General features: G+C 44.0%; 1 protein-coding gene across 1 annotated transcript in view; it reads left to right on the plus strand.

Annotated features, from left to right (window-relative positions):
• Positions 1-26,430, plus strand: part of cntnap3 (contactin associated protein family member 3) — a gene marked incomplete at both ends in the record, with an annotated part of 88,622 nt that overhangs the window by 50,726 nt on the left and 11,466 nt on the right. The window contains 9 exons of the mRNA XM_080834654.1: positions 75-224; positions 3,021-3,198; positions 12,173-12,279; positions 19,292-19,411; positions 20,075-20,272; positions 21,224-21,380; positions 21,755-21,882; positions 22,688-22,858; positions 24,786-25,004. Of these exons, the coding sequence (XP_080690780.1) occupies positions 75-224; positions 3,021-3,198; positions 12,173-12,279; positions 19,292-19,411; positions 20,075-20,272; positions 21,224-21,380; positions 21,755-21,882; positions 22,688-22,858; positions 24,786-25,004 (1,428 nt within the window). The remainder of the gene's footprint in view (positions 1-74; positions 225-3,020; positions 3,199-12,172; positions 12,280-19,291; positions 19,412-20,074; positions 20,273-21,223; positions 21,381-21,754; positions 21,883-22,687; positions 22,859-24,785; positions 25,005-26,430) is intronic.

The following is a 26,430-nucleotide window of genomic DNA, read 5'->3' on the forward strand; positions in this document are numbered from 1 at the left end:
GTCCAAAAGTAGTTGAGAACTGCCATGAAGACACTGGGAGACACAGGAGCTGAAGCTGTGATCTCCTTTCGCAGGTGCGAGCCTGAATGACGGCCAGTGGCACACAGTGTTTCTGAGTGGCAAGAGGGGTCGTCTCAGCGTCATGGTGGATGGAGAGGAAAGCAGCACAGCACAGGCCAGCCCCTCCTTCCCTGTCATCCCAGAGAACCAGCTCTTCTTTGGAGGTGGGTAGAACACACTCGGAGTAACGCACCTTTCCTACCTGCCTCCACCCTTTTCTTGTGTGATTAATTGGAGATTATGTATGCATGTTATCCCAACATCTCTTATTTGTAATCCCCTTAATCTGAAGGTCCTTTTTATCTCCAGCCAGATGTTTTGTGTATAATGGCGCAAAGATGTAACACCATGGGTAATCAATGCGCTCCAGTGTAAGGCTTATTTCTCTGCCCAATCTGCCGTAATATCCCCCAATAGTCTTGTGTCAAGGCGAATATATTTTATTTGTTCCCCTTGTTGACCACATCTTGAAGCCGAAAAATTTGAAAATGCAATGCAGTTTCTTCATTATAATGTGTCATTCGCACCATTTTATCTTAAACAAATAAATGAGTTGACTCCAGCACAGCCTTTTATCGAGACCCTAGAAATGAAAGTGTTGTGATGAATGTATCAATGCTGGAGGGCAGCTTGTTTTCATCTCCCTAATCCCCTGAAGCCAATTCAGACCTGCTGTAAAGAACACACGGCCCTGTGTCACTCCATCACCACTGTGTGTGTGTGTGTGTGTGTGTGTGTGTGTGTTACTCCATCACCACCTACACACTGGCAATGAACACTTTCCAACAAGGGTGACAGTGGGGGGTGGAATGCCTTTCATTATTGTCTGCCTACCATCTTGTTGTGAGGAACTTTACAGGGCCACAGCGAACCTTTTTTCCCCAGCAGGTACAAAAAAGTTCCCTAACAGTTTGAAACCATTGCTTTTACACCAGCTGGAGAGAAAGAAAAAAATGTGGGTTGGTGACACACATTCTGAGTGAAATTCATCATATGAGTTTATTGACTCAACTATGCCCAATGGAGTACCTGCACTCTCTTCAGGGTCTGGTGCTTTGGTCCTCGTCCTCTCTCTGGGCATGAAGGATTCATAGAGAAGGACAAGCGGTCCGCAAAGGGCCTTGAAGTCCAAGACTTCAGACATGTTGGGGGTTAGTACTCGAAATGTCAGCCCAAAAGTAGATTCATAACCTATTTTCAGTCAGACAATGTGGCCCTTTTTTAAAGTAAAGTGAGCCACAGAGTTGTATCTCTCTCTTAAGTCCCACATACTTTTGAGGAGAATTCTTACTATTCCTGGAAACACTGGGGTTTTCTTAGTATTCAGGAGAGAAGATGGTGCATATGTGCTTAGGGTACATTTCTTGCTGAACCATGAGAACCAGAGATTTCCTCTGTTGGTATCAATAGATTTCAATGCATTTTAATGTCCCTTCAAGTTAAACCCTGTGTGGTGAAATCTTTTAATTAACGTCTGACTTCTAGATCAAATGTCTGTACTATTTTTATTCAAATGAGCCGTTTTCTCTGCCACTCCCCAACCTGTTTTCTAAGTATTCAGGAGAGATGATGGTGCATATGTGCTTAGGGTACATTTCTTGCTGAGCCATGTCAACCAATGACTGTATATATTGTATTGATCTTCATATACGTATCGTCATTCACTTCTATTTAGAGTTCTGTGGGACTTGGCAATAATGTTGTGAAAAGTATTAAAAGTAGAGATTTCCTCTGTTGGTATCAATAGATTTCAGTGCATTTTAATGTCCCTTCAAGTTAAACCCTGTGTGGTGAAATATTTTAATTAACGTCTGACTTCTAGATCAAATGTCTGTACTATTTTTCTTCAAATGAGCCGTTTTCTCTGCCATTCCCCAACCTGTTTTCTACCTGTCTGCACTTAAACTAAGATAAAAGCTCAGTTTTGATGTGTTCCCTCTGTAGTGGATATTTGAAAGGTACACATTTTCATTTTCACGGTTCTCCAATGTGAGTAGCAATCAGAAAATGTGTGTGAGTGTGTACTGGAGAACACTGCTGTTTGTGTCGGGTATGTCTAGATATATCAATGCCTCTGTCTGTCTCTCTTTGTGTGTGTGTGTGTGTGTGTGTGTGTGTGTGTGTGTGTGTGTGTGTGTGTGTGTGTGTGTGTGTGTGTGTGTTAGGGGGGTTGTGTTAACACAGTTATGTGTAACTGCTGCTCCTTCCTGTGTCTTAGAGGGCAAGAAACATTAGCAGACTGATACAATTGTGCATGTGTGAGAGAGAAACCATACCAGAAGAGATGCCATTTTAGAATTGTGTACTTGAAACATGACACTCTTTATTTATCACAAACCTCTCCATTTTACACAATGACTAATTTCAGGGCATTTTTTATAAACATTGATCAGCTAGTTGTAACATATTTGATAGCTACGTGTCATTTGTAAATATGTAAGTGTGTCTACAGATGTTCTGTCCTTGAGCCACAAAAGTATTTCCAGTGGTGTTTTTGTATGTGATAATACATGTAGTTGTCTATCTTTAATAGTTTCATACAGCAGGATATACTCCATCAAGTATGGTGTTTTTTTTCCTTTTCTGCATTTGATTAGAATCCCCTGCAAGCTGACTCTTATAATATGGTATTGGCTTTACTGATTACTTCCTAATTAGAGATTTGGAACGGTAACGGTCGCACACACTTAATTATACAGCACACATGGTTCAGTTCCTCTGCTAATTTTGCAAAGCAGGAGCTGATTTTATACCCCATCCAGTGCCGTGTGGCTCAGGGACTGTATAATCGTATGGGGATGACGAAACAGTTCAAAAGAAAAATTTAGAACTTCCTCACTTCCTAGGCATATTTTCAATGTAATCATGTCATAATCATTGTACTGTATATTGTGTAGTACATACACTGAAAATACATTTCTAAGAAAAATTGTATATTTATGGGCTGATTTGTGACACAGGTTGCCCAGAAGAAGAGACACCGGCAAATCACAAATGCAGAAACCCATTCAGTGTTTTCCAAGGATGCATGAGGCTCATCCGCACAGGCGACCAGGATGTGGACCTCATCAAGGTGCAGCAGATGTCCCTGGGAAACTTCAGCGATCTGCAAATGGACATGTGTGGAATCATTGATCGGTGAGTGCGGACTCAACCGCTGGCTCTTCCCCATTAACCAGCTTCCTGGAGATAAACTCAATCCTTTCCTTAGAACTGTTACCAGAGGGTTTGTGCTGTTCTCAAGCAGATATACCCAAAACAAAGACAGAAATGGAGGAGATACCACTCTCAATCTTTTTCTTTCTTTGTTAGCTCAGTCAGATCAATAAAAAGCTATTTCCTTGCTTGGTTGTAAATTTAATTCACTGAAAGTTGCTCTTTCAGTTTTGAAATAGTTGTTACTGGCTGGTTGGCTTGCCATTCATTGCTGTAACAGTGTAATGCAGGACCAAAAAATATTTCTCTGATTACTTCATTTGATAGATACTGTTTGCCTATTTTGTCATCAAACTTTATTATGAGGAAAGTTTTCTGTGGGAGGGATGTACTTTTTTGACAACACAATTTATTTACCTTGTACACCAATGAAAACCTAACAGATTACACCGTCCAAGCCCTTCACTCAGAAGAAGAATCAGCCCAAACAACTCTCTCCGTGTCCCCGGTGGTGAAATTCTGTGTTATTGTGCAGCAGAGGCCATACTTTAGAAATAATCATCGTGACACTCCCCAGTAGTATTAGATTTGTTACATTTTGAGGCTCTGGTGCGTTCTGAGTCGCCTTTCAATCTGAAGGCTTCATCACTCCTCTGTTCCTAGTTCCTGTGCTCCTCGCTCCACTACTCCATATGCTCCTGTTAAACAAGGCCCTCATGTATTCAATTTGTCCTCTGCTCCTGAAGAAATTGGAAATATCCTCTGTCTATGTGCATAAAAAAGGATCACACATACCTCCACTTTGATCTGTCCATCCACCAACGTGCGCCTGAGCCTTTTTTTAGCACGAACCATAACAAATGTGCTAACAAATGCAAAAAGGTGTAGTCAGGTAGGTGGATGGCATGAATATCATGTTACTTACCCTCCACGTTTGACTGATGCAGCTGTCAGCTTGCCTGTGACCCTTTTGGGAATATATTAGTAGACTGAACGCATTATGAAATAGAGCGTGTGATCTCCTCCCTCCACCCAACACATATCTTCCGCTGATCTGCACCTCATCAAAACCTGGGCGTGGGGCTCTCTCCTGCTTACTGAACTTTATAATTACCCGTGTTAATGAATGTTGTTTATCGCCAACGCCAACGAAACCCGATCCACTGTGTTTACCGCATGGCTCGTCTTCGTTATCTTTCTCATCGCCACTCAACTCATCATGGGGACGATAACTGCAAGTGCTCCTATCGCAAGTGTCAGTTTAACTCTGCATCAGCCCCCCACCCCAACCCCTTTCCGCTCTCCTTTCTCTCTCTCTCTCTCTCTCCCTCACTCTTTCCTTTCTCTCTCTCTCTCTCTCTCTCTCTCTCTCTCTCTCTCTCTTTCTCTCTCTCTCTCTCTTTCTCTCTCTGTTTCCATCCTGCCCTTGAAACAGTAGCAAAACAAATTGATTTCTGCCCATCTGACTGCGGACCCGGCTGGAGCCACAATTAATATGACAATTAGCAACTTCTTATGGCTCAGCGCTGCCTCAGCAGACAGCCCGGGCCTGGGTAATCAAGAGAGAAATGGAGGGCTTTTCGAACATCGCCGGTGTGCTAATGAACAACTCATCAAATCAGTGTTGCTCGTTTCGGTTTGATGTCTGCCTGCCGCACGCCTCCGCCGCTGCGTTGCCTTTCTTTTGACCTCACGGTGCTGCACTGATGCCAGCTCCCTCACACAAGAGGAAGGCGACATGACTTAGGGTGTAGACTGTAAACGATAGTCATTGGAGTCGTTTTGACGAAGAAGAAAAATCCTCCTGCCATTGTGTTTTTGCCCGTTAATGTGGCTTTTGAAAACATAAAGAAGTGAAGCAGCTGGCAGGCACTGTGAGTGTAACTCCCACTTTCTGTCTTGCAGTTATTATTGCTTTTTTTGTGAGCAGAAGAAGTTGAGGCTGAAAATCACCTCAGCAGTTTCTCTCTCTCATTAAAGCAGAGGGGAGGATATTGAGTCTGCAGGCGGAAGAGAGCAAGAGAGAGCGAGAGACAGATGGAGAGCAGTGAGGGAGGGGGAGAGAGGGAGAGAGAGAGAGAGCAGAGGAAGAAAAGAGAGCAGGGAGGAGAGGAGGGAGAGTGAGGATCATGGAAAAGACAATGAAAGAGGGAAATGGAAGAAGGGAGAAGGGGAGTGAGAGAGGCTGATAGAGAAAGGAAGACAGGAAAGAAGACCAAAAGGGAGGTAAATAGAGAAGGGCAAATAGATAGAAAAGAAGAAATATAGAAGAGAAGAAAGATAAAAAACAAGGATGTGGTGAGGTAGAAATAGTAAGGGAGACACACAGGAGGAGGTAACGGAGATAAAAGAAGTAAGTCGCCAAAAAAGCAGAGTGAGATGAGAGTAAAAGGAGAGACAGAAGAACAGTGAATAAAATAAACTGAGGCAGGGAGAGAGAGAGAGAAAGAGAGAGACAGATCTGCTGAAACCTGAGGAGGCAGTGTGCAGGGCTTGAGGTTCCACAGGGGGTCATTACCTCTTGAAGTCAGGTAGGGGTTTTACACACAGAGCAGCGAGTGCCCATATCAAAGCTAAGTGTAGCATGGGATGACTCTCCACCTCCAACCCAAACACACACACACACACACACACACACACACACACACACACACACACACACACACACACACACACACACACACACAGACACACACACACAGACACACACACACACACACACACACACACACACACACACCCTTACCACACACACTATCTCTCCTCATTTTTCAAATTACCTGATAGTAGGCGCAGTCAGCATTGGCCTAGAGGCAACAAAGCCCTGTAAAACACACCAGCTTTCATCCCGCTCCGTCGTCCGGCTGCTAACCATGTAAGGAGAAGTCTATTAACACCATTAGCCACTCTAATTAGCACTCTCCTCTGTGGTCTGTTGCTCGAAACGCAACACCCTGTGCTGTGTCTCTGTTTTCCAGGCTTCACCAAATGGACTACTAGCGCAGATGCGGCCGTGTTTAAGTGGCAGTGCAGAAAGAGCACTCTGAGTCACATTAAATGTCCAAGGTTAATTTAAAAGCTGTGTACCTCGGCTCATCCATTTATGCGTCATGTAAAGCTACTGTGAGAAAAAATGAAAAAATAACGGTGGACAAGGCTGCTGACTGTGTCATATTCTTTAGGCTTAAGAATTTTTAGAGGGGAGAGAAAAAGAGAGAGAGAGAGAGTTTGCAGGTGAATTCTGCCTCGCCTACACTTTTTCCTATCTTTTCATCTCAGACACCTGTATTCTTGTCTGCACACACACCCCACCCCCCCCCCAAACACACAAACCCCAGTCCCCGTTGTATTCCCCTACACCAGTGTGCTCTCCTATCCTGTGGTTATGTAAGTTCAATCTCACCCAGGATAAATACAAACGGTCCTGTTGTGCTGTAGTTTTGGAACGTGTCACAGGAGATGAGGGAAGTGATATATAAAGGGATGCTTAGAGTGTGTTTGTGTGTGTCTGTGTGTCTGTGTGTCATCAATGGGGGATGTATGTTTGTCTGTGTACAGAGGGAAGGTTGCTTTTAGCTCCTCTCACACTGATCCAGTCAGTGTGAGAGACATCAGAGTGGGACGCCAGACCTCCCGTGATAAATGAATGTGGGTAAATGGCAAGCGTTGAGGATAAAATGAAATAATGCCTCCCCTGACACGCTCTGCTTCTGTCTCCACCGTCTCCATTACCACTAACACTGAGCCCACCGCACACAGGGACTCTATCTCCGTGATGGCACTGAGTCGCTCAGGGGACTGAACAGGAGGACGGATCATTTTTTAAACTAACAACGCTTTCTGTTTAATTCCTAAGAGCGGCTTATTATATCCTTACCACAATGGTGTAATCTTAAAAGCTAGTTTATTAGACCGTGGAGGTGATTGTTGTTGTTGTTGTTTTTTTTTAATGAAGAAATGGGGTGCTTATTTTCTCCAACCAGAAGCTTTTTTGGCTCGGTTCTTAAAATCTCAGCATGGTGTGTAGCCCTGCAGCGAGCCTCTCAAAAGCCTTATTTTATGCAGGAACAGGCCGTGCTTTTAAAGAGTAATGCAGGATTTGTTCCTTTTATTTTTTTAAATTTTTGTATTATTATTTATTTATTTATCATATTCGGATGGTTTGTTGTGAGTTTTGTGTCTGTGTTTGCACCACATTCTTTTGTTAAGTCTGTTGTATTTCGTATTTCGGAGTTTGACATTCCGTTCCTTTGGCCCGGGAATGGCAGTTAGTGCCAGGGCAGCAGGCTTGATCCTGCCCTTCAGACGGCCACGGTTGGCAGGCAGCTCTCAGCTCTCTCTTAAGCTAGGCACTCTGCACGGGCTGGACAATGGCTAGTTGTAAGAAGAGAAATAGTGGAGAGAGAGAGAAAGAAGACAGCGTTAGAGAAAGAGAGAGAGGGGGGGGGGTGATGTGTGTGTGTGTGTGTGTGTGTGTGTGGGGGGGGGGGGGTTGGGGTTGGCGCTGTCTCCCCTAATTTCCTGCCATCCACCTTTGAGCCTCTGGCAGGAGGGCAGAGAGGAGAGGACGTGTCCCCCGCAGACCTGCTTCAGGCAGCAGCGAGGCCGAGGACAGTGATGCCAGAGAACCCTGCTGCTGCCGCTGTCTCTCAAGCAGGGTCTCGCAGCCAGACCTGTCACCTCTCTGAGATTGGGGCCACAGTGGTCTGACCTCCACCTGGCAATGGGGAGGGAAGGTCTCTGTGTGTGTTTGTGTGTGTGTGTGTGTGTGTGTGTGTGTGTGTGTGTGTGTGTGTGTGTGTCTGTGTGTGTCTGTGTGTGTGTGTCTGTGTGTGTGGGTGTGTGTCGGTGTGTGTGTGGGTGTGTGTCGGTGTGTGTGTGTGTGTGTGGTTGAGGGGTCCAGTGACCACTGTCATGCAGCCTCAGTCAAATCTACTTAGGCAGAAGGGAAGCAGGTGCACACTGTCTCAACTACCTACAAACCAGGCACGGATCAGTATCTCACTGTTACTGTTTGTACAATCATTTTCACACTTGTGTCAATACCTCGCCACTTTGTAAAACACACTGTGAAGAGTTTTGAAAAACACGCACCTGAGCACATCAGTTAACTAAATGCTCTCACCTAGCAAGACCTACTGTGTACGCTATGTGGTATACTATAGTAGATACCTATATTGAGTGTGGTAGATATCTGTAGTTGCATTGGGCCGTTTGCTCGCATTGAGAGCCCATGTCATATACAGCAGTAATGAAGGAAAAATCTCTTCAATGACAACTTTATTGATATTTTTCTATTATTTTAATGTCTTCTTCATATTTCAGATATTTTTCTATGCCATAACTGCAGGAAATGCTCTAGGTAACTATGTCACCCAAAATACAATAGACTAAATGACATGGCTTACTGTATATATACAGCAGTAATAGAGGAAAAACGACATTGATATTTTGCCAATAAGCATTTAAACGCAAATTACTTTTTCACTAAAATCTTCAATGACCATCTTCAATGATCAGTTTGTTTGTTAGTTTGTCAGTCTGTAAGAAGGATTACGCAAAAACTACTGGCTCAATTTCCGTGAAAGGTATAGCATGGAAACCATTACATTTTTGAGTGGATCCGACTCACGGGGCGGCTCCACGTATTTAGTTTCACTTTCGCTAACGTTGTAAGATGTGACATTTGGCCTTGGCGGTCTGCGCTCTCCGAGTGCCACTCTAGTTCCTTTTTTTTCTTTTTTTTTATCTGTCAGAAATTATTGTTGGAAGGCAACAGAGAGATTGTTGTGTTCTCGCTAACAAGTGAACTCCCCTTGCTCTACCTGGCATAGGGCAGAGTAAACGACGTAAATGAGACATCATGTTAGAACTGTTTCCACTTGTGTAGCCAACAGTGGCAAAGCAGTGTGTGTGCAGACTCTACTTTGTTTACAGTCCTCTTATCCTCGTCATCGTATTGAACGCTGAATCCTAATGTTCCCACACAGCGAATTTGGAAGATGTTGCTTCTCCCTGTCTAGCTAACCTTCACCACTATCAAGTTGGAGTTAAGATCATTTTGTTTTTAGTTTCCCCTCTCTTCACCAGCTCCTATTTGCATACAGAGCGCTGATAGGCTCCAGGGAAAATCTAACAGGTGTGTGTGTGTGTGTGTGTGTTTGTGTGTGTGTGTTTGTGTGTGTGTGTGTGTTTGTGTGTGTGTGTGTGTTAGTGTGTGTGTGTGTGTGTGTGCGTGCTATGGCTCTACAGAATTCAGTACTTATAAGAGAAGACACTGCATTCTGTGGTGCTTGGCTAGCAGCATGATAGCAAGATAGGACAGCTTGTTTAACTGTCTTTCTCTTTCACTTCCTTTGAACGGAAGCCTTGTTCTCTCAGCTTGCATCTGCTTGGCTGTACCGACTGTCCACATGCGTTTCAGACTCCACCTCACCACACCTGTCCATGCCATCCTTTCATGTTATCCTGATGAATCTCCAGCCCATCATTCTACGCCGTGATAACACAGTGCAACACACCGTGCTGTCATAAGCCTTTACTTCAGTATCTCAGGTATCCGTCAGATAGGGTTATAGCTCGACCAGCAATGTCAGGAGTCATATTTTGTAATAAAGTTGAAGACGAGTGTGTGTTTATGTGTGTGTGTGTGTGTGTGTGTGTATGTGTGTTTGTTGGTTTCTCTGAATGTGTGTGGGTTTCTCTTAGTGTGTGTGTGTAAGTGTTTGCCAACCTGCACAAAGGTCATCCTTTACGCGTCTAAGATGACTTACCCCCTTCAGGTCCCCTCTCCGTAAGCCGGTGTCGTTGCATCCCCCTGGCTGAACCCAACACTCAGCTCTGAGTTCTCCCAGCGCCAGTTCTCTGCCAGTGGACCCCCCCCCCAGCCCCACTCACACACCCCACCACCCGCAGCTTCCCATGATGCAACTCAATAGATCTGTGCTGGGATCAGTGCTGGGAACCCAGCCAGCGGTGAAACAGACACCTGACAGTGGACGAGCCAGAGAGCCCCGCTCAGCACTGCACACATCTCGGCTCTGGCGGCGCAGCACAGATTCCCTGTTCCCAGTAAATCTATATCTCTCACACCTGGTGAAGTCGAGCCCCCCATTTGTCCTCTCTGATTCAAGCAGATCGGGTTCTCTCTTTCTCAGCCCTCAGCTGAAGACTCCTGCACGGATACACAATCAATCACAGTATATTGTTCATGAGAGGCTACAGCTACTGAAATAATAGTTACAGTATACTACGCTCTATTTACGGAGGAATTTTAACAGATTATTCAAAACTGAAGATTGTAAAGTGAGTCAGAGCTCAAGCATAAAACAGGCATATGGCAGATAAGCTGTATAAACATTAAAAAAAACATGAAATAAACAATGAAATACCCTTAAGTGCAAATAAAAAGTTGTGAAATAAATGGATTAAATTATACACTGGACTATAATTTTTCCAAGATACCTTTTTGACCAATTTGACTGTTTTATGTGTTTCAGGGGAGTATCATTTAAATTATGTTTCCTCTGGCTCACACAATGGCTGTCTACAATCACAGACCACAAGGGACTAATGAAAATGTAGTGGCAATGTAATACCCATTTAGTGTTTTGCACTCGTATTTAGGTGAGATTCTTAGATGAGACTTCATTGATCTGAAATGCCAGTATGACGGTTGAAAATGATAGGGAAAGGTATCTTTTCCTAATATGTAGGTAGTCCATCTTAAGGGATTCAATTCCATTCACAGCATGGTCAGCCGATATAGGGGGGTTGGATGGATTAGTGACTTGAATTTGATGAATTTGAAATTGCGTCTATATATGACGGTGGATGGACACTTTCTTCATAAGATGATATAATACAATTGGTATTTATTTACTGTATATACTGTACCTATTTATGTATTTCTCTATTTGCAAGGATAATTATTTTCAGATGTAGCGCGAAATATAGAAATAATTGTACAATGCTTTCAGCTTTTAAATGTCTAAATCTAAATCTTTAAAATGCACTGGCGCTCTTTTCTGAAGTCAATGAATCAGTAAAATATTTCCGAGGCACTACTGCGATTAAACTTTCCAGTGTTTGAAGGGATTGAGGGAGAGTGGATAGTGGTGCTTGTATGTCAGTGCCTTCAATGCTAAGTGGAATTTCAGCAAGCAGACATTTCAGAGAAAAGGTTGCCATTTACCATACACTAATATCTCTTCTAGTCAGTTCTAGTCTAGTATCTGCAGTCATCTGCAGTCAGTTCATGTGGCGTTCGGCCACAGGCCTCGTTCTAAACAAATTGCTCTAGGCTTGTCACATCCACCATGCGTGTTAGGGATGGATAGAGGATAGAACAGATATTTTGCTAAAAATAATACACATCTGTCCATTAAACCAATTAGCAGGACCCTATAGTAAAACAGATATCACAGTCCACAGCTCAAAGTCCCTTTACAGTGCATACATAGGTTAAAGCAAAGAGTTACTTCATGGACATACATTGAAATTACATAACATGTAATTACACATTGCAGTAACTTGTATTGTGATTGTATATAATGTCAGTATCATATCTTAGCATTCCCGCTCCTAACATGCAAATTTCGAGAGTAATCTTACGTTTTGTTGCTGGATGTTGCAATCAAATTTAAAGGGCAGCAGGCGAGATAAGAACCTGAATAAAATTGTGTTTTTTTGTTTTTTGTTTTGTTTTATACTTGATATTCATCTCAGGCCATATGGTTTATTCAGTTGTGCCCTCTAGTAAAGAGTGAACTTTTGTACCAAATTCATGAATCTTGTGAATTCTGAATGACGAAGGGAATAAAAAGGTGCTTTAGGTGCAGCCTTCAGACTGGAGTATGAGATGTGAGTTTGTCTTTCTTTTAGCATTGCTCTTGTCCACATGGGATGTCCAGCCTGGTCAATACTAATAATAATCTATATGCTGTTTGTCTTGCAGGTGCTCTCCCAGCTATTGTGAACATGGAGGGAAATGCACGCAGTCTTGGAATACCTTTCACTGCAACTGCTCTCACACAGGATACAAAGGAGCCACCTGCCACAGTTGTAAGTCCTACCAAACCATGTGTCTGTATTGTTGCACCAAACTATAATATACGCTGTTTTCAGCACCAACTTCGAATTAACATATTGAAGATGTAATATTTAAAGTTTGGAACCAAAAAAAGGCTGTTTTAGTTAACTAACCTTAGATTGTGTTAAGGAAGACAACTGTCAGTGCTGATTTTTAATAAGCAAATACTTACACATTCAGTCAGTGTCAATGAGAACCCAGTAACTGACAATACAATGGAACAACAGCAGTACAACAGCTCTATCAGAATCAGGCTCAATCTCAGGTTTAATCTCATTCTGCCCCCTTACTCCTGTCCTCACGCCGCCTCCATTTGTGTGTTGTGTAGTAGGTTTACCACATTAAGGGCCATCCCAAACCAATTAGTGGGGGAGGCAAGTGGGCTGTAAAATCCTCAAACAGCGAGCATCGGCACTGCCTTCCACAACAGCGCTCCACAGGAACAAAACACGTGGAGCGTAGTGGAGGAAGCATCACACCAGTATCCCATCTGCCCAATCTGGCAAATGTCATGTATAGTCAAGCAAATGTGTTGCCTTAGCATTGTTCAGCTTCGAAGAAAATCACTACAGTATAGTAACAAGGTGAATGCATCACTTTTGTCAATTAGTATGCACATAGAGCAGTGTTTTAATCATATGCTAAAACTAGGTACGCACTACTAACTAAGACAGGAACAAATGGTTTTGAGACATTTTTGCAAAACTGAAATTAAATAATTTACCTGAAGAAAGTGTAAAAGTAAACCCAAACGAATACACACATGATTGCTAGAAAAGTAAAAGAAATTAAATTAGAAAAAGGCAAAAAATTGTCTGGACCTACACTCACTAACCTATGGAATTAGTAATAGTTATTATCAGGTGAAGAAGTAAGATATGTCAGGAAACATGTGAGTTTTTGGAACTATTTTGAACGTAATACTAAAAACGGTACAAGCAAATGCGTGGTAAATTCAGGTAACAGCATACTGTATGCGAAGTAAAAAACCTTCAAACCATCAACGTGAATGCACATTCTCCATGGGAAAGGATGTAGCGTGTAAACCGATGTCATATCGCTTGCCTGAAGTAAATGGTTGAATATTTTATCGTGTTCTTGCCTCTTATATGTTTTCAAATTCAGAAATTGCTCCTCAATGGTCCTCTAGCTGTCCGTTTAGTGTGTGTACTCAGAAAAACCTCAAGTGTTCATAGCCCAGTCCTGGCTCTGTAAATGGGAAGCAACCATAGTGGTCCAGTCCAAGCGATACACAATCCTAGCCAATCAACATGGTGCTTCAGGAGCATAGAAGGGAGAGGTGGAATTTGATTGGCTATTGAACAAGCTTTTGCGAAACCAAATAGTGAACTGATCTTTAACAGGCTTACAGTCTGAAACAAATGTAGCCTATTGCATACGTTAGTTACGTTATGTTTAATCTTGAAATGGTGATATCTTCATATGACATTATTTGTCACAACGCACTAATCCTGTCCTTAAGTAAAATTACTAAAACTAAAACAAATAGAAATGAGTCAAATGAACACTAAACTGAAAGTAATGAAACTACTGGTGAGAATAACTCAAACAAAAATTCAGATTAAAAACTAAATTAAAATAAATAATTTCAAAGGATACAGGCCTACACATTTAGTGGTTTTTAAGGATTTACTGGGACAACTGAGAAGACAATGTAGTTAATTAGGCTTAGAATAGAAAAAAATTGCACATGACAAAACAGCTGTGCAAGCCATGCTGTGAGCAAGGCGTTCATCAGTAGTCATGGTGACAGATGCCTCATGCTTCCAGTCGAGAGAGCCTAGGGTATCCCTCACTTTACCTGTTTATCCCCCCTCTCCTCTCCATGACCTGATCTGGAGTACCACATGCAGGTGCCAGTGTGACTATGCAGAGAGGCACTCTGTGGTGAAGGGGTAGCGTGTAGGGACCGGTTTGGGAAAGGGCCTGAGACGCAGGTAGTGGGTTAGAAGTCTTCTCTAGTGAGCATTTTGCTGTCACCGTGCCTTTGGATGTCTCACGACACTTCCTTGTGAACTAGACTTTTGTGGAGTTTACATCCCTATAGAGAAGGGAACCCCATGAGCTCTCTGAAAAAGGTGAATATCCTACAAAGAGTGGTTCCCACAGAAGAATGCTTTATTAACCAGTAACAAGTCTTTAAACCCTTCAATGGCTGTTTCAGATTTGCATTAAAATAATGCAGAGAGCTAAAGAACACACTATGGATTCTTCAAAGCCATCCACAGTTTCTCTACAAAGGTCAAAGGACATGCAGAACACCAAAGTGGTCAACCCAGTGAACGGAAGAGAGAACATGGAGAATCCTGTCCTCTAGCAGACCAAATCTAAACCAAAGAGGCTGGTATTGTGTGAGCAACTGTGTTTGTCCCTTAAACAAAGCAGCCTCCCAGCAGCTAAAGGGACTCAAGGTCAAATGCGTATCTCTGTGAAGCCGCAATACCCACAGAGGCGAAGCCGACTTTGGCAAAGCCCTGGCATTGATGGGGATTAAGAAAGAACCTTTAATGATGCGATAAAAAGGTGGCTCTCCAAGTCCAGTGTCATCTGAAATTGTGAGGAACACATTCCTGCGAAATGAAGCACTTGTCAGTCAACTCTAATCGCTCGGCCGTTTAACGCTTTCACACTCGAGCGGACGGAGACGAGCTAACCAGTTCATTCTTTCGCTCTCTGCAATTACATTTATGTTTAGACCTTCAGCCATCAGAAATTTGTCTGGAAAACCATTTCAGGAAGAGGAGAGAGGATTTTGAGTGTAGCTTACTGAAGCTGTGAATCTTTTCTGAAAGTGTAAGGAGCTTATACAATAGGAGTGCTATGGCTTTTATGGACTACTTGTCATCGAACGTGTTCCCATTTCATGTTTGCTAATTTATGCCTGTCACGCCAGTTTCACTGATACACTTTACAATTTGTAATATGTAAAATTGCCTATGATTATTAGGGAGGGGGAAGAGAAGAAAAACAATCATCACAGCAAAGTTCCGGTACAATGTAATTTCCTTTCACATAACTTCCACAGGGACCTAAGTATAAGGCACAGATACTACCCTCTGTCCCACATAATTTATTCCAGGAAGGTTGTCATCGTGAAAGTTGACAGCCCAGCTGTACCTTAGTCATTTCCCATAATGACAGAGGGAACAGTGATTGCTGAAGAGGTGCATCTTTTGTCATGTCATAAGAATCCATCTGCTATTCGCAGCACCACACTGATGCTCTTCTCTCTTCCAAGTTGTTAAGGAGATGGTTATGCAGTAGTATCCACATATTCTCTCTTAGTCACTGGACATAGATGTTCAGAAAGCATTGAATGTTCTTCGGGAAAAGCACTTCAATTCATTACTGAGGCATGGCATATATAATATTATGGGCCAGAACTCTGTGGAGGCCAGCAAAGCTGAACTTTGCAATCACCAAACAGTGTTCCTGGCCTGCACCATGAGAGTTTCTCACCAGCATTCCGAGGTTCTTTCCTCATCCATGATACTTCTGCACATGGTGATTCACAGTCAGCTAGGAGCTTTCTTGCTGCTCACCTACGAGTGTAATGACCTCAACGACATCACCTGCCTTCTCGACATTCACGCCATTCACAGTCAGCGTCACTGGTATACTCATCACCGGCCGGATCACTGATTATCTTCTGCATCCGTCTCCATTTGTACCCTATTTAAATCCCTGAGTTTTGTTTCTCTTTGTGAGGTCTACTTTCGGTTTGAATATATGCCCAGCTCTGTTTGCCTGTAATTGTAATTCATCTTCAGAGTATATGCCAGTTTTATTCTGTTAGTTCCCTGATTCCTGATTGATTAATCGTCCTGCTTTCATTTATATTCTCAATTTTCTTCATTAAATACCTGTGTTAATCACACTTGCATCCAGCAATCTGTGAACTTTGTTAGAGAACATTTCACCGAATCATGGACACATCGAACATCCCTCTACCTATGGAGTGTAATTGTGATTTCGCCCCGTGTCAGTGCTACTCTCAACGACAGTTCAGAGTCGGCATGCTTCGCCTCCAGTGGCCCAGGTATACAGCTTCACGACCACCTACTTCCCCTGTTAAGATACCAGATCGATACAAGGGTTCACCAGCAGAGTGTAAGAGTTTCATTCTGCAGTGTCAATTGTACTTTGCTTATCACCCCTCCCCTCCAGATCCATTCAAAGTGTTGCCATAGTAATCTCTCACCTGCCGTCTATTGGAAAAGGGGGGAGCATTTCCTCATATGAATGTTTTGAGACCCTCTTCCGTGTCACCATCCTGCTGAGGGAAAGGAGGAAGAGATTAGAGGCTACTCCAGCTACTTCACTCTGCTCTACCGGGTGCCCTCTTTTTAGAGTGCTGCTTTCAAATAAGCCAGCCCTCTGCATTATCTACCAGTGAGGGCCGAGGAATGTTTTGCTGGAATTATCATGTGCCCAGTGAGACCTGAACGACCGCCTCACCCAGATTTGGAAAGCACTCTTCCTGTCATCCAATCAGCCAAGTGGTTCCAGTGAACAAGTGAATTTTCCTCCTCTCTGTCAGCCCTACTAGATTCAGGGGTGGCAGTCAACTCCATCAGTGATTCACTTGTTCAGACCCTCAAGATCACCCTCAACTACGTGCCAGACCCAGTTCCCTGCACGTTCTGGATGGCTGGCCCTAAGGACCCGGGTCGATTTCTTACATCACAGGTTTCGTCTGTCTCACCATGGGGGGTTTTCACCAATAGGACATCACATTCATGGCCTCATCTTCTTATCCCATATCTCTCAATCTTCCCTGGTTCTATATGCACAACCGGTCATCTCCTGGAAGGAGAGAGAAGTCGTCTCCTCCTGTTCTCCACCCTATTTGCATCAGTGCCTGCGCCTCAGCCTTCATAAAAGGCAGTCATTCTTTATCATCTCCATAGAGCCCAAGACCACTAATAGACCTGCCGAAAGTTTTTTGGAAAGGTTCAGGCCATGCGTCTCCCTCCTCACCAGTCCTGGGACTGTACTATCAACCTCCTGACCGGTACTTCACATCCTCTTGGTCGTGTCTACCCTCTCTCCCTTAATGAGACATGGTAGAACTACCTCAGGGAGGCTCTGCAGCAGGGATTTATCCAACCTTCCACTTCTCCAGCATCAGCAGGTTTCTTCAAGGAGAAGAAGGACCTGGATTGAATTTAGTCCAGGGAAGTTTCGGTACCCACTCTCTCTGGTCCGTGCAGCTATTGAGCAACTCCAGTGGTCTCACTTTTTTGCTTATTTGGACCTTTCGGCGTGCTGACAACCTTGACCTACTCTGGAAAGGGGATAAGTTGAAAACAGCCTTTAGTACCACCACTGCCTACTATCAGTACCTGGTTATGCCATATGCCTTATCAATGCACCTTTTGTCTTTGATGTCATGGTGAAAGATGTGCCGAGAGACTTGTGGGTCAGTTTGTCATAGCATACATCGATGATATCTTAATCCACATTTCCGGAACACGTTGCACATTATTGCAAGGTCTTGAAATGCCTCCTGGAGCAACGGCTCTGTGTTAGGGCAAAAAAGTGCATATTCCGTCAGACTACTATTCCCTTCCTGAGATACATATTTGGCCCAGAGGGAGGGCAGGTGGAGGGTAAGAAAATCAGTACAGTTCTCAGGTGGGCAGAGCTTGAAACCATTAAGGAGCTCCAGTGCTTTTTGGGCTTCTACCACCAGTTCATCTGAGGTTTCAATTATATTGCAGCCCCCCTCTAAGCCCTCCTCCAGTTAATTGTCGAGGTGGATGACTCGGATAATAATGTGGGACCTCAAATGTCTCAACGACAAGGTGAGCCTCCTAAACTACATCTTCAGAAACATGTCCCTGGCTGAGAGGAATTATAGCTTGGAAAAGCGTGAGCTAATGGCTTTGAAGTTGGCATTTGAGAAGTGGAGACAATGGCTTGAGGGACCTGTTAGAATCTGCAGCTGACAAACTTTTGAACAATGGATCAGATCTCAGGAAATATTCCTCGTTCTCACTGATCATCGCAACCTGGAGTACATCAGCGTGGATAAGAGACTCAAGCCAGATGGGCCCTTTTCTTCTCTTGGTTTAACTCCTCCAAAAGCTGCTGCCATTGCCCATTACGCAACGACCATGGCCTTACATAGCAGTTGACTTTATCACGGATCCCCCCTGTCAGATGGACCCACAACTGTCTTGGAACTGGGAGACTGTTACTCCATGTCCTGCCGCCTGATTTCCTTTTGCCTCTCCCTTCTGCCCTCCATGTTGTGGAGGCCCTCTACTACCACATCCTTTGTCGCTGTGGCCTGCCGTAGGACATCCTCTCTGACCATGGTCTCCAATTTAACTCCAGGGTCTGGAAGGCTTCCATTCAGCGTTCAGCGTCACTGATCTACGAATCATTGGCCTGATCACCTTTGTTTGAGTGTATGCCTGGCTCCATTTGCCTGTTATTCATTTTCAGAGTATAAGCCAGTTTTGATCTGTTAGTTCCCTGATTCCTTGTTGATAATTCCTCCTGTTTTCAGTTTGTGTTCCCAACTTTCTTCATTAAATACCTGAGTTAATCGCGCTTGTGTCCAATCATCCGTGAACTTTGTGGAGATGAGAAGGTTGTTGGAAACCCCAGACATTGGCCATTCTAGTGCATTAGTAGGAAATCAATACTCATCTATATTGAATGAGACAGATTGGGCTTGTAAAGGCAGCCTTTAAAAATTTGACGAGCACTATTAATTCGCTCAAGGCACTTCAGAAGATTTTTTTTTAAAACAGGATTCCCTCTTCCATGAAATAGTAAATGTTTATTTTCTGTGCTATGGCCAGCATTCATAAATACACTCCACTCAGGGTGATAAAAAGTTGGCTCCGTTGTTCAATTGAGTGTTTACTTTTCTCCCCTATCTTGGTTTATTGAAATGGTAAAATTAATAGCTCTTGACCTTGGCTATTGTATTTCTATTTACCTCTGCAGCCATTTATGAGCAGTCCTGTGAGGCGTACAAGCACAAGGGAAACACTTCAGAGTTTTACCACATCGATGTTGATGGGAGTGGCCCCATCAACCCACAGAGAATCTTCTGCAACATGACAGGTACATGAAATACTATGAGTTCACCATTTCAAGAGGGAAACCACAACATATACAGTATAACAGATAGTTTGAGAATGATACACAGCATAACAGATATTTAGCTTTTTTGTGTAGTTTTTGCTGTGTCCTGTTCAACAAAGTGAAATCAATCAATGCATGTATTTCTTTGCATCCCTTGTGGGGACAGACACCTGCAAGCATATTTAGCTCTGTTTAGCTAAATGATATCAATGCAATTACCATGCATTCTTATCCTATCAGTTACTTGAGGGCATCATACAATTACAACATAATCTGATCTCATTGTGGTTTTGAAGACTATCTTAAAACACATACCCTCTACCTAACAATGTAGTTTACAAAAGCACTAATGCAGACATTATTATGACATCCATAATAGCTTGCAGTTACTCCAGATTGAGTTGTGTCTGGCTGTGTGGGTCATTGAGTCGCCTCGTGATCCTGTGAAGCAGCCGCTGCACTTTTATCGGAAGCGTCTCATCCTCGCAATGATTTCCCCACTATCTGTTTATCATTTGCATAATTATGTATAATGATCCCTTGTCTTTCCCACACACTCACACACTCTACCCCCCCCCTTCTCTCTCTACCTCTGCGCCCCCTCTCTCTCTCTCTCAATCTTTGTTGCTCTTCCCTTTGCAGATAAAACATGGATGGTGATCCAACACAATAACACAGAGCTAACCAAATTAAAATCGTCCTCTGGGATAAATCAGCATTTAGCCTACTTTAACTATCCCGCCGACGCGGAACAGCTTCGGGCGATAATTACCAAAGCTGAGCACTGCGAGCAGGAACTTTCCTACCACTGCAAAAAGTCACGCCTCTTAAACACACCTGGTAAGCCCTTTTTATTAAGAGTATTGATCCACCCTCCTCAGTAAAGGTCACGCTTATTAAAACCTCCCTACATCTAGCGCAAGTTTGCCGCCCTCACGAAAGCTTAAGCAGACAGTGCAAATTGATTATTATGCTCTTTGTTGCAAACTAATTTAGCCTTTCTCTTAATCTGCTGTTCCTTGCTGTGCTGTGCAGGAGTGGAGCACACTTTTCTGTTTATCTGTTCGATTGTATTTGCTTTAATCTAGGCAGTACCTTGCACCATTGTTTGATTTAAACTTATGCTGCAGATTTGCTGTTCATTAGTGATGATAATTGTTCTTCTCAGTTCCTCAAACAAACATGCTACGTAGCGGCACGCAGCTTCGTTGTATAATTGCTGTCCATTAGCTGTCTCATTAGGGCTGGCCCAGAAGAGAGGAGAGGAAAACAGTGTCAAACGTAAATAAATAATGTCTCCAAATGTCGAATAAAGAATAATGAGACCAAGTGCTCGGCGCCTGTGTCGGCTAAATTCTAAGACAGACAAGTTGAGATGGATGAACGTGAGTAGACAAGTGATGGGCTAGCGAATCAATGCCAATCTCTTTTCCCCTCCTCATTTGAAAGAAGTAGCTGCGGTTCTCGATTTAATCCCGAGCCGTCTGCCTTCAGATTTTATGCTTCACGCCCATCTTCGCACTCAGCTTCTGTGTGTACTGGCTGCAGTGCCTGGATGGGCGCATCTGTTTCTTGTCACAAGCTGTGCCCTCTCGAACATTCATCATATCTGCTCGAGTCATGCAATGTGCACCGCACATGCACCCGCATATGGCAGGAGCTCGGGTTTGAGGTCCCTATGAAATAGTAATGGCCACTTTTTAAAAAAATTCTCCTTAAACATGCGTGAGCCTTGGCAGTGAATCAGCCGTCAATAATTCATGTGTATTTGGTGGTGGTGGGGTTTTTCAGTCGGTGCTCCATACACGTGGTGGATGGACGGGGCCGGGGAGGCGCAGACCTACTGGGGCGGTGCTTCGCCCGGGAGCCAGCAGTGCGCCTGTGGCCTGCGGGAGAACTGCGTCAATCCCGAGCACTTGTGCAACTGCGATGCAGACGGACTCGATTGGTAACAAATACAATCATTCTCCAAACAACTCCTCTACCCTCCTTCCCTCCCTCCTTCCGAATTCCCCCCTCCCCCCCTTCTATCTCGCTCTATCTTTCACTCGCTTCTGAATATGTGCCAAACATTCTGCACATAAGGCATCTATTTTTACAGCTCCTGATCTGCCTTGCATATGAATATTTAATCACACCCAGAGAATGACCTCATCGGCTTCTTCAGCATGCACTTTTTCCCTCCCTGCTCTTTTATAATAATAAAAAAAAACATGATTATTTTAGTCATCTCCGGCAGGAGGTGGTGCCAAGACTGATTTGAAGAGTCTTTCTTAGTTTTTTTCTCTCTTTCTTTCTCTCTCTCTGATTCTGGAACCACAGGGCTAATGACACAGGCCGTCTCTCACATAAGGAGCATTTACCTGTGCGAGGCATCGCTGTCGGGGACTTGAGCAGATCTGGCTCAGAGGCTGCGTACAGAGTGGGAGCCCTGCAGTGCTACGGTGACTGTAAGTACTCCACCGCTCGCAAAAAATGTATTCCGCCAACAAACCATCACCCATCTCGTTTGCCAGTTAGAGTGGTGGAAACGAATTTCCCTCCATCCCCCAGCTTATTGTGGTTTGTCTCTAAGCACAAAGGATTTGTCAAAGCCTGTTCCTCAATTTTCCTTTCAGCATGCCTAAAGCGCAGCGTCTGGGACAATATCAGCCACGGAGTGCTGCACAGATTCTGCCTTAGGGCCACCTGAGAAGAATCAAGCTAATGATAAAGATAGTTGCAATCCATGCCAGGCACACTATACCATTCAGGACATGCAAGCACATATAGTGAAGTCAGTTCTGTGGCTGAATTAATAACAGAAAGTGTCTGAGATATGCCCCATGGAGGCTTGAGGCCCTGCCTCATCTCCCCTTTACCAGGAGTGATATGGGCATTCACCACCCATAGTGTGAGAGTACCAGGAGTGATATGGGCATACACCACCCATAGTGAGATAGTGCCTGAGGATAACCTTTTTGTTTAGCAACAGCAAGGTCACACTCTTTAGACAGCTCAAGCAAAGATATCAATGCCTTTCCTGTGCAATGAACTGATGTAGAAAAGGTCAGGCTTAGAGGTAAAACCTCCTGCCATGACTTTGATTTTACCCTTGTGCTGAGCCAGCAGATTTCACTTGTGAATAAAAAAGTATAATTGGCAAAGTCAGATAGCTGACAAAAAAATATTTTGGATGAGGTTTACTGTCTGTGCCTGGATTACCCAGTGCTGAATAATTTTCTTCCATGAATGCCAAATTTGCTCTTTCAAAAGTGAACTTCTGGAACTCTGCCTACTTCAACAAAGAGACGTCGTACCTGCACTTCCCCACCTTTCACGGCGAGCTGAGCGCCGACATCTCTTTCCTGTTCAAGACCAGCGCGGCCTCTGGCGTGTTTCTGGAAAACCTGGGCATCAAAGACTTCATACGGATCGAACTAAGCTGTGAGTAGATTAAGAAATACTGGCATGCATGTGTTATCGGCTTCGTCTGCGTTGTCGTGTTAATCTATTATTAAAATTAGCATATCGATTGTTTAACAAACTGGTCGATTTTTAATAACTGACGTAGCTATGCTGACGTTTTTCTTGAGCGTGGCATGGGTGGCATCACCACCTCAACACTGGCACCAGCATTTGTGGTGTGTGTGTCTCATGAGCTGCCTGGTGTTTATAGTCAGTGCATGTTCCAGTAATTTACCATCTGCCGCAGCTTAGACCTGCCCACTCTCGGATCAAAACCACCACTCACAAAGGTCGAACCCCCTCTCCGACGTCTCGCAGATCGCTTAGGTTAATGCGGAGCTGTCGTGAGCCAGTGCTCCCCTGGGCCATTACTCGGCAACCACCATTATTACTCACTGTAAAGAGATGTGATGCATTCTGAACACCGTTTTTCGAGTGAAAGTCCAACTCCTTCACTCTTTCCCCCAGGTCTTAGTCTTGTGTACACATTCGTATTGAGCTCCAGCGTCATTTTGTTTGCCCCCCTTGTCACCAGAAGCATGTCTCTGGTCTCCAGGCAACCAGTCGCTACGGAGTCTCCATAGGGTCACTGCTCCGGAGAAATTCCGCTTTGCGGCATGGAAGCAGCCTCTTGGTTTTCGTATTGTGCAAACAAAAGTGGCTAAGTGCTTGGTAGGCTGGGAGTGCTCTTATCGCCCCGCTATACAAATGATGGATGAGAGTTGTGTATGTGGAGACCATATAGGGTTAGCCTTCCTGTTCTTCGGCGATGATGAATCTGTGACCTGTTACAGACAAATTAGAGCCCCCATTACATACTGAGAGCAGGAGCAGAATCAGACCTGATGAAAAATGTATGGGTCACTTCAGAAACACCACCACAGCCACACAAGCACACACACAGAGGGAAACACACACACAGATGGAGACACACACACAGACTCAAACACACACACACACAAACACAAGCACACACACGGAGGGAGACACACACACACACAGAGGGAGACACACACACACACACACAGAGGGAGGGGAGACACACACACACAAACACAAACACACACACACACACACACACACACACACACACAGGGAGACACAAACACACACACAGTGGGAGACAGAAAGAGAGAGACACACATAAACACACATACAAAAACAAAAAGTACAAGAGCAAGGGGGGAGCTTGCTTTTCAATTCAGTGTTTTTTATTGCTTGTGTTCCCAGCTGAATACCTATTAAAGATAGCGTAATAGCATTCTCTGTAAACTGCAAATCTATAACAATTTTAGCACGGTGTTTTCTTCTGTGGTATGTGCCGTGCCGGGTCCACCGTAAGAGTCACCCAGTGTGTGGCTGAGTGTCAGAAGAGGCAGCGAGATGCTGTGTGCCCAGAATGCTAAAACCATCGGCAAACACATGATCAGCATTTTTTTCCTTTCGCCGCGTTGATCCTGCCCGTAGAGTCAAGCTGGATGACAGACGATGCTCTGGTCTCTGTAATGCTGCGCTCTGCGTCATTAAGATCTATTAAAATCCAACCAGGTCTTACAGATGGGCTGGCAAACGCACCTCAAAATTGAGAAGTTGTGAGCAGAATGAGTAAAGCGTACTTTGACAAATGTTTTGTAGGGGGAGAACATTTATGAAATGAACCATTCTGGGTTGTTTGTATAGATTTTTGCATGAAAAGAAGACTGGAAGTGTTTGGACTGCCCTATAGTAATATATCAGGGCACTTTTGCCTTAGGTTCATTTGAGGTACTAATGCCCTCTTTGCTGTGTTTGCTCTTTCTCTCTCTCTCTCTCTCTTTTGCTCTCTCTCTCTCTATTGCTCTTTCACTCTCTCTCTCTCTCTCTCTCTCTCTCTCTCTTTTTCCACCACCTTTTTCCCCCTCCACAGCCCCATTTGAGGTGGTGTTCTCCTTTGACGTGGGCAATGGACCGGTGGAGGTTCGGGTGGAGTCTCCCACCCCATTGAATGACGACCGCTGGCACGTCGTTCGTGCCGAACGCAACGTGAAGGAGGCCTCCCTGCACGTGGACCTGCTGCCCGGGGCCACACAGAGAGCGCCCCCCGATGGCCACCTTCACCTGCAGCTCAACAGCCAATTATTTGTAGGTAGGAAGGAAGAAAAAAAAAGATACAACTCAAGCAAAAACACACGCTCAAACATTTGTTTCATTTATGAACGCCTCTCTCTTCCCCTTTCCCCTGGCTTAACTCTGTAGGGATGTGGTTTGTCTTGGTTGGATTAATGTCGTTTTCACACGTTTGAACACTGCAAGGCTGGCCTCATTGTGTGCAGTCCTTGAGGAAAGAAGAGTGCAATATAACGAAATGAAGTCATCTGTGCTGGTATTTTTCTGTCAATAAAAAGAATGGTACAATCTCGCTGTGTTTCCTAAAAATAGGTGGGCCCAGATGGAATACTGGGTGCAATTTGATTGTGCAGGATTTTCTCCTCACTCTCACTTCGCCTGTATTTCCAGGGATGGGTTCTGATTGGCTGCGTAGTGTTCATGCTCAGAAGACGTAATCAATGTGCCATATCAAGTGAAGCCAGCCATGTATTATTGGCTAAACGTCATCAATGCTCTTTTCGAATGCCTTCTGCAGTGATAAGCCTAATGCTTTCAAATAGAACACAAAAGAATGAAGACATTCAAGGATGAATTTATGTGACATGTTTCTTTATGTGTGTTTGTGTGATTGTGTCTGTGTGTGTGTGTGTGTCTGTCTTTGTGTTACTGTGCATGACTGGGTATATGTGTAATGTATGTGTGTATCGTTAGTGTGCATGTTTGTGTATTTGCAACATTTAGGTTGATGTCAACTCGTGGAAAAAAGCACATGAATCTTGCTCTGGGCTATGGCATATATAATGTATGTTCCATTACATTTCTTTAATAAAAGAGATTCCTATCCTAAACTAAAGGCCTGCATTTTCAGACAACATGCCATGCCGCACATAGTTCCATTACCCTGTCTTGGCCCCATTCTAGAACCCGTCCATTATTCCTTCCTAAGCAGCTCCATCACACCTCCATCCCCAGCTAGATATCAGCTTTAGCATGTGAGTAAATGAAAGCAAACAAGGCCTTGGGCGATCTACGGTGTACAATAAAACTTGATCTATGAGCAAATATGAAATATATCTGCTCGTATTTGTAAAATACCAATGCTTAAATTAGTTCTTCTGGGGAAAGGGGGTAGGACGAGGGAAGCAGGATATAAAAAAGAGAATCTGGACCATTCTTAAATAGAGCAAACAGAATAAATGCTGATGCAATGGAGGACTTGTTTGGGTGGATAATCCCTAATCATTCCTGGCTGTGAATGAGAGACCACCGGCCGGCGTTGAGCAGAGGAGATGCTCCCAACGCCGGGCTGCTTCAGAGAGGATTGGGTTGGAGCGGCTCAGTGAGGGAGGCCCCTCAGGAACTCAAATCTCTGTAGTTGTTTTGTGTTTTTGTTTATTCTGCTTCGTTCTGCTCCATTTTCTATTGTGGCTATTGCACTGGGTATTGTCAGAGAGGGGCTTCAT

This window comes from Sprattus sprattus (assembly GCF_963457725.1).
Source record: "Sprattus sprattus genome assembly, chromosome: 3".
In the NCBI taxonomy this organism is placed as follows: domain Eukaryota; kingdom Metazoa; phylum Chordata; class Actinopteri; order Clupeiformes; family Clupeidae; genus Sprattus; species Sprattus sprattus.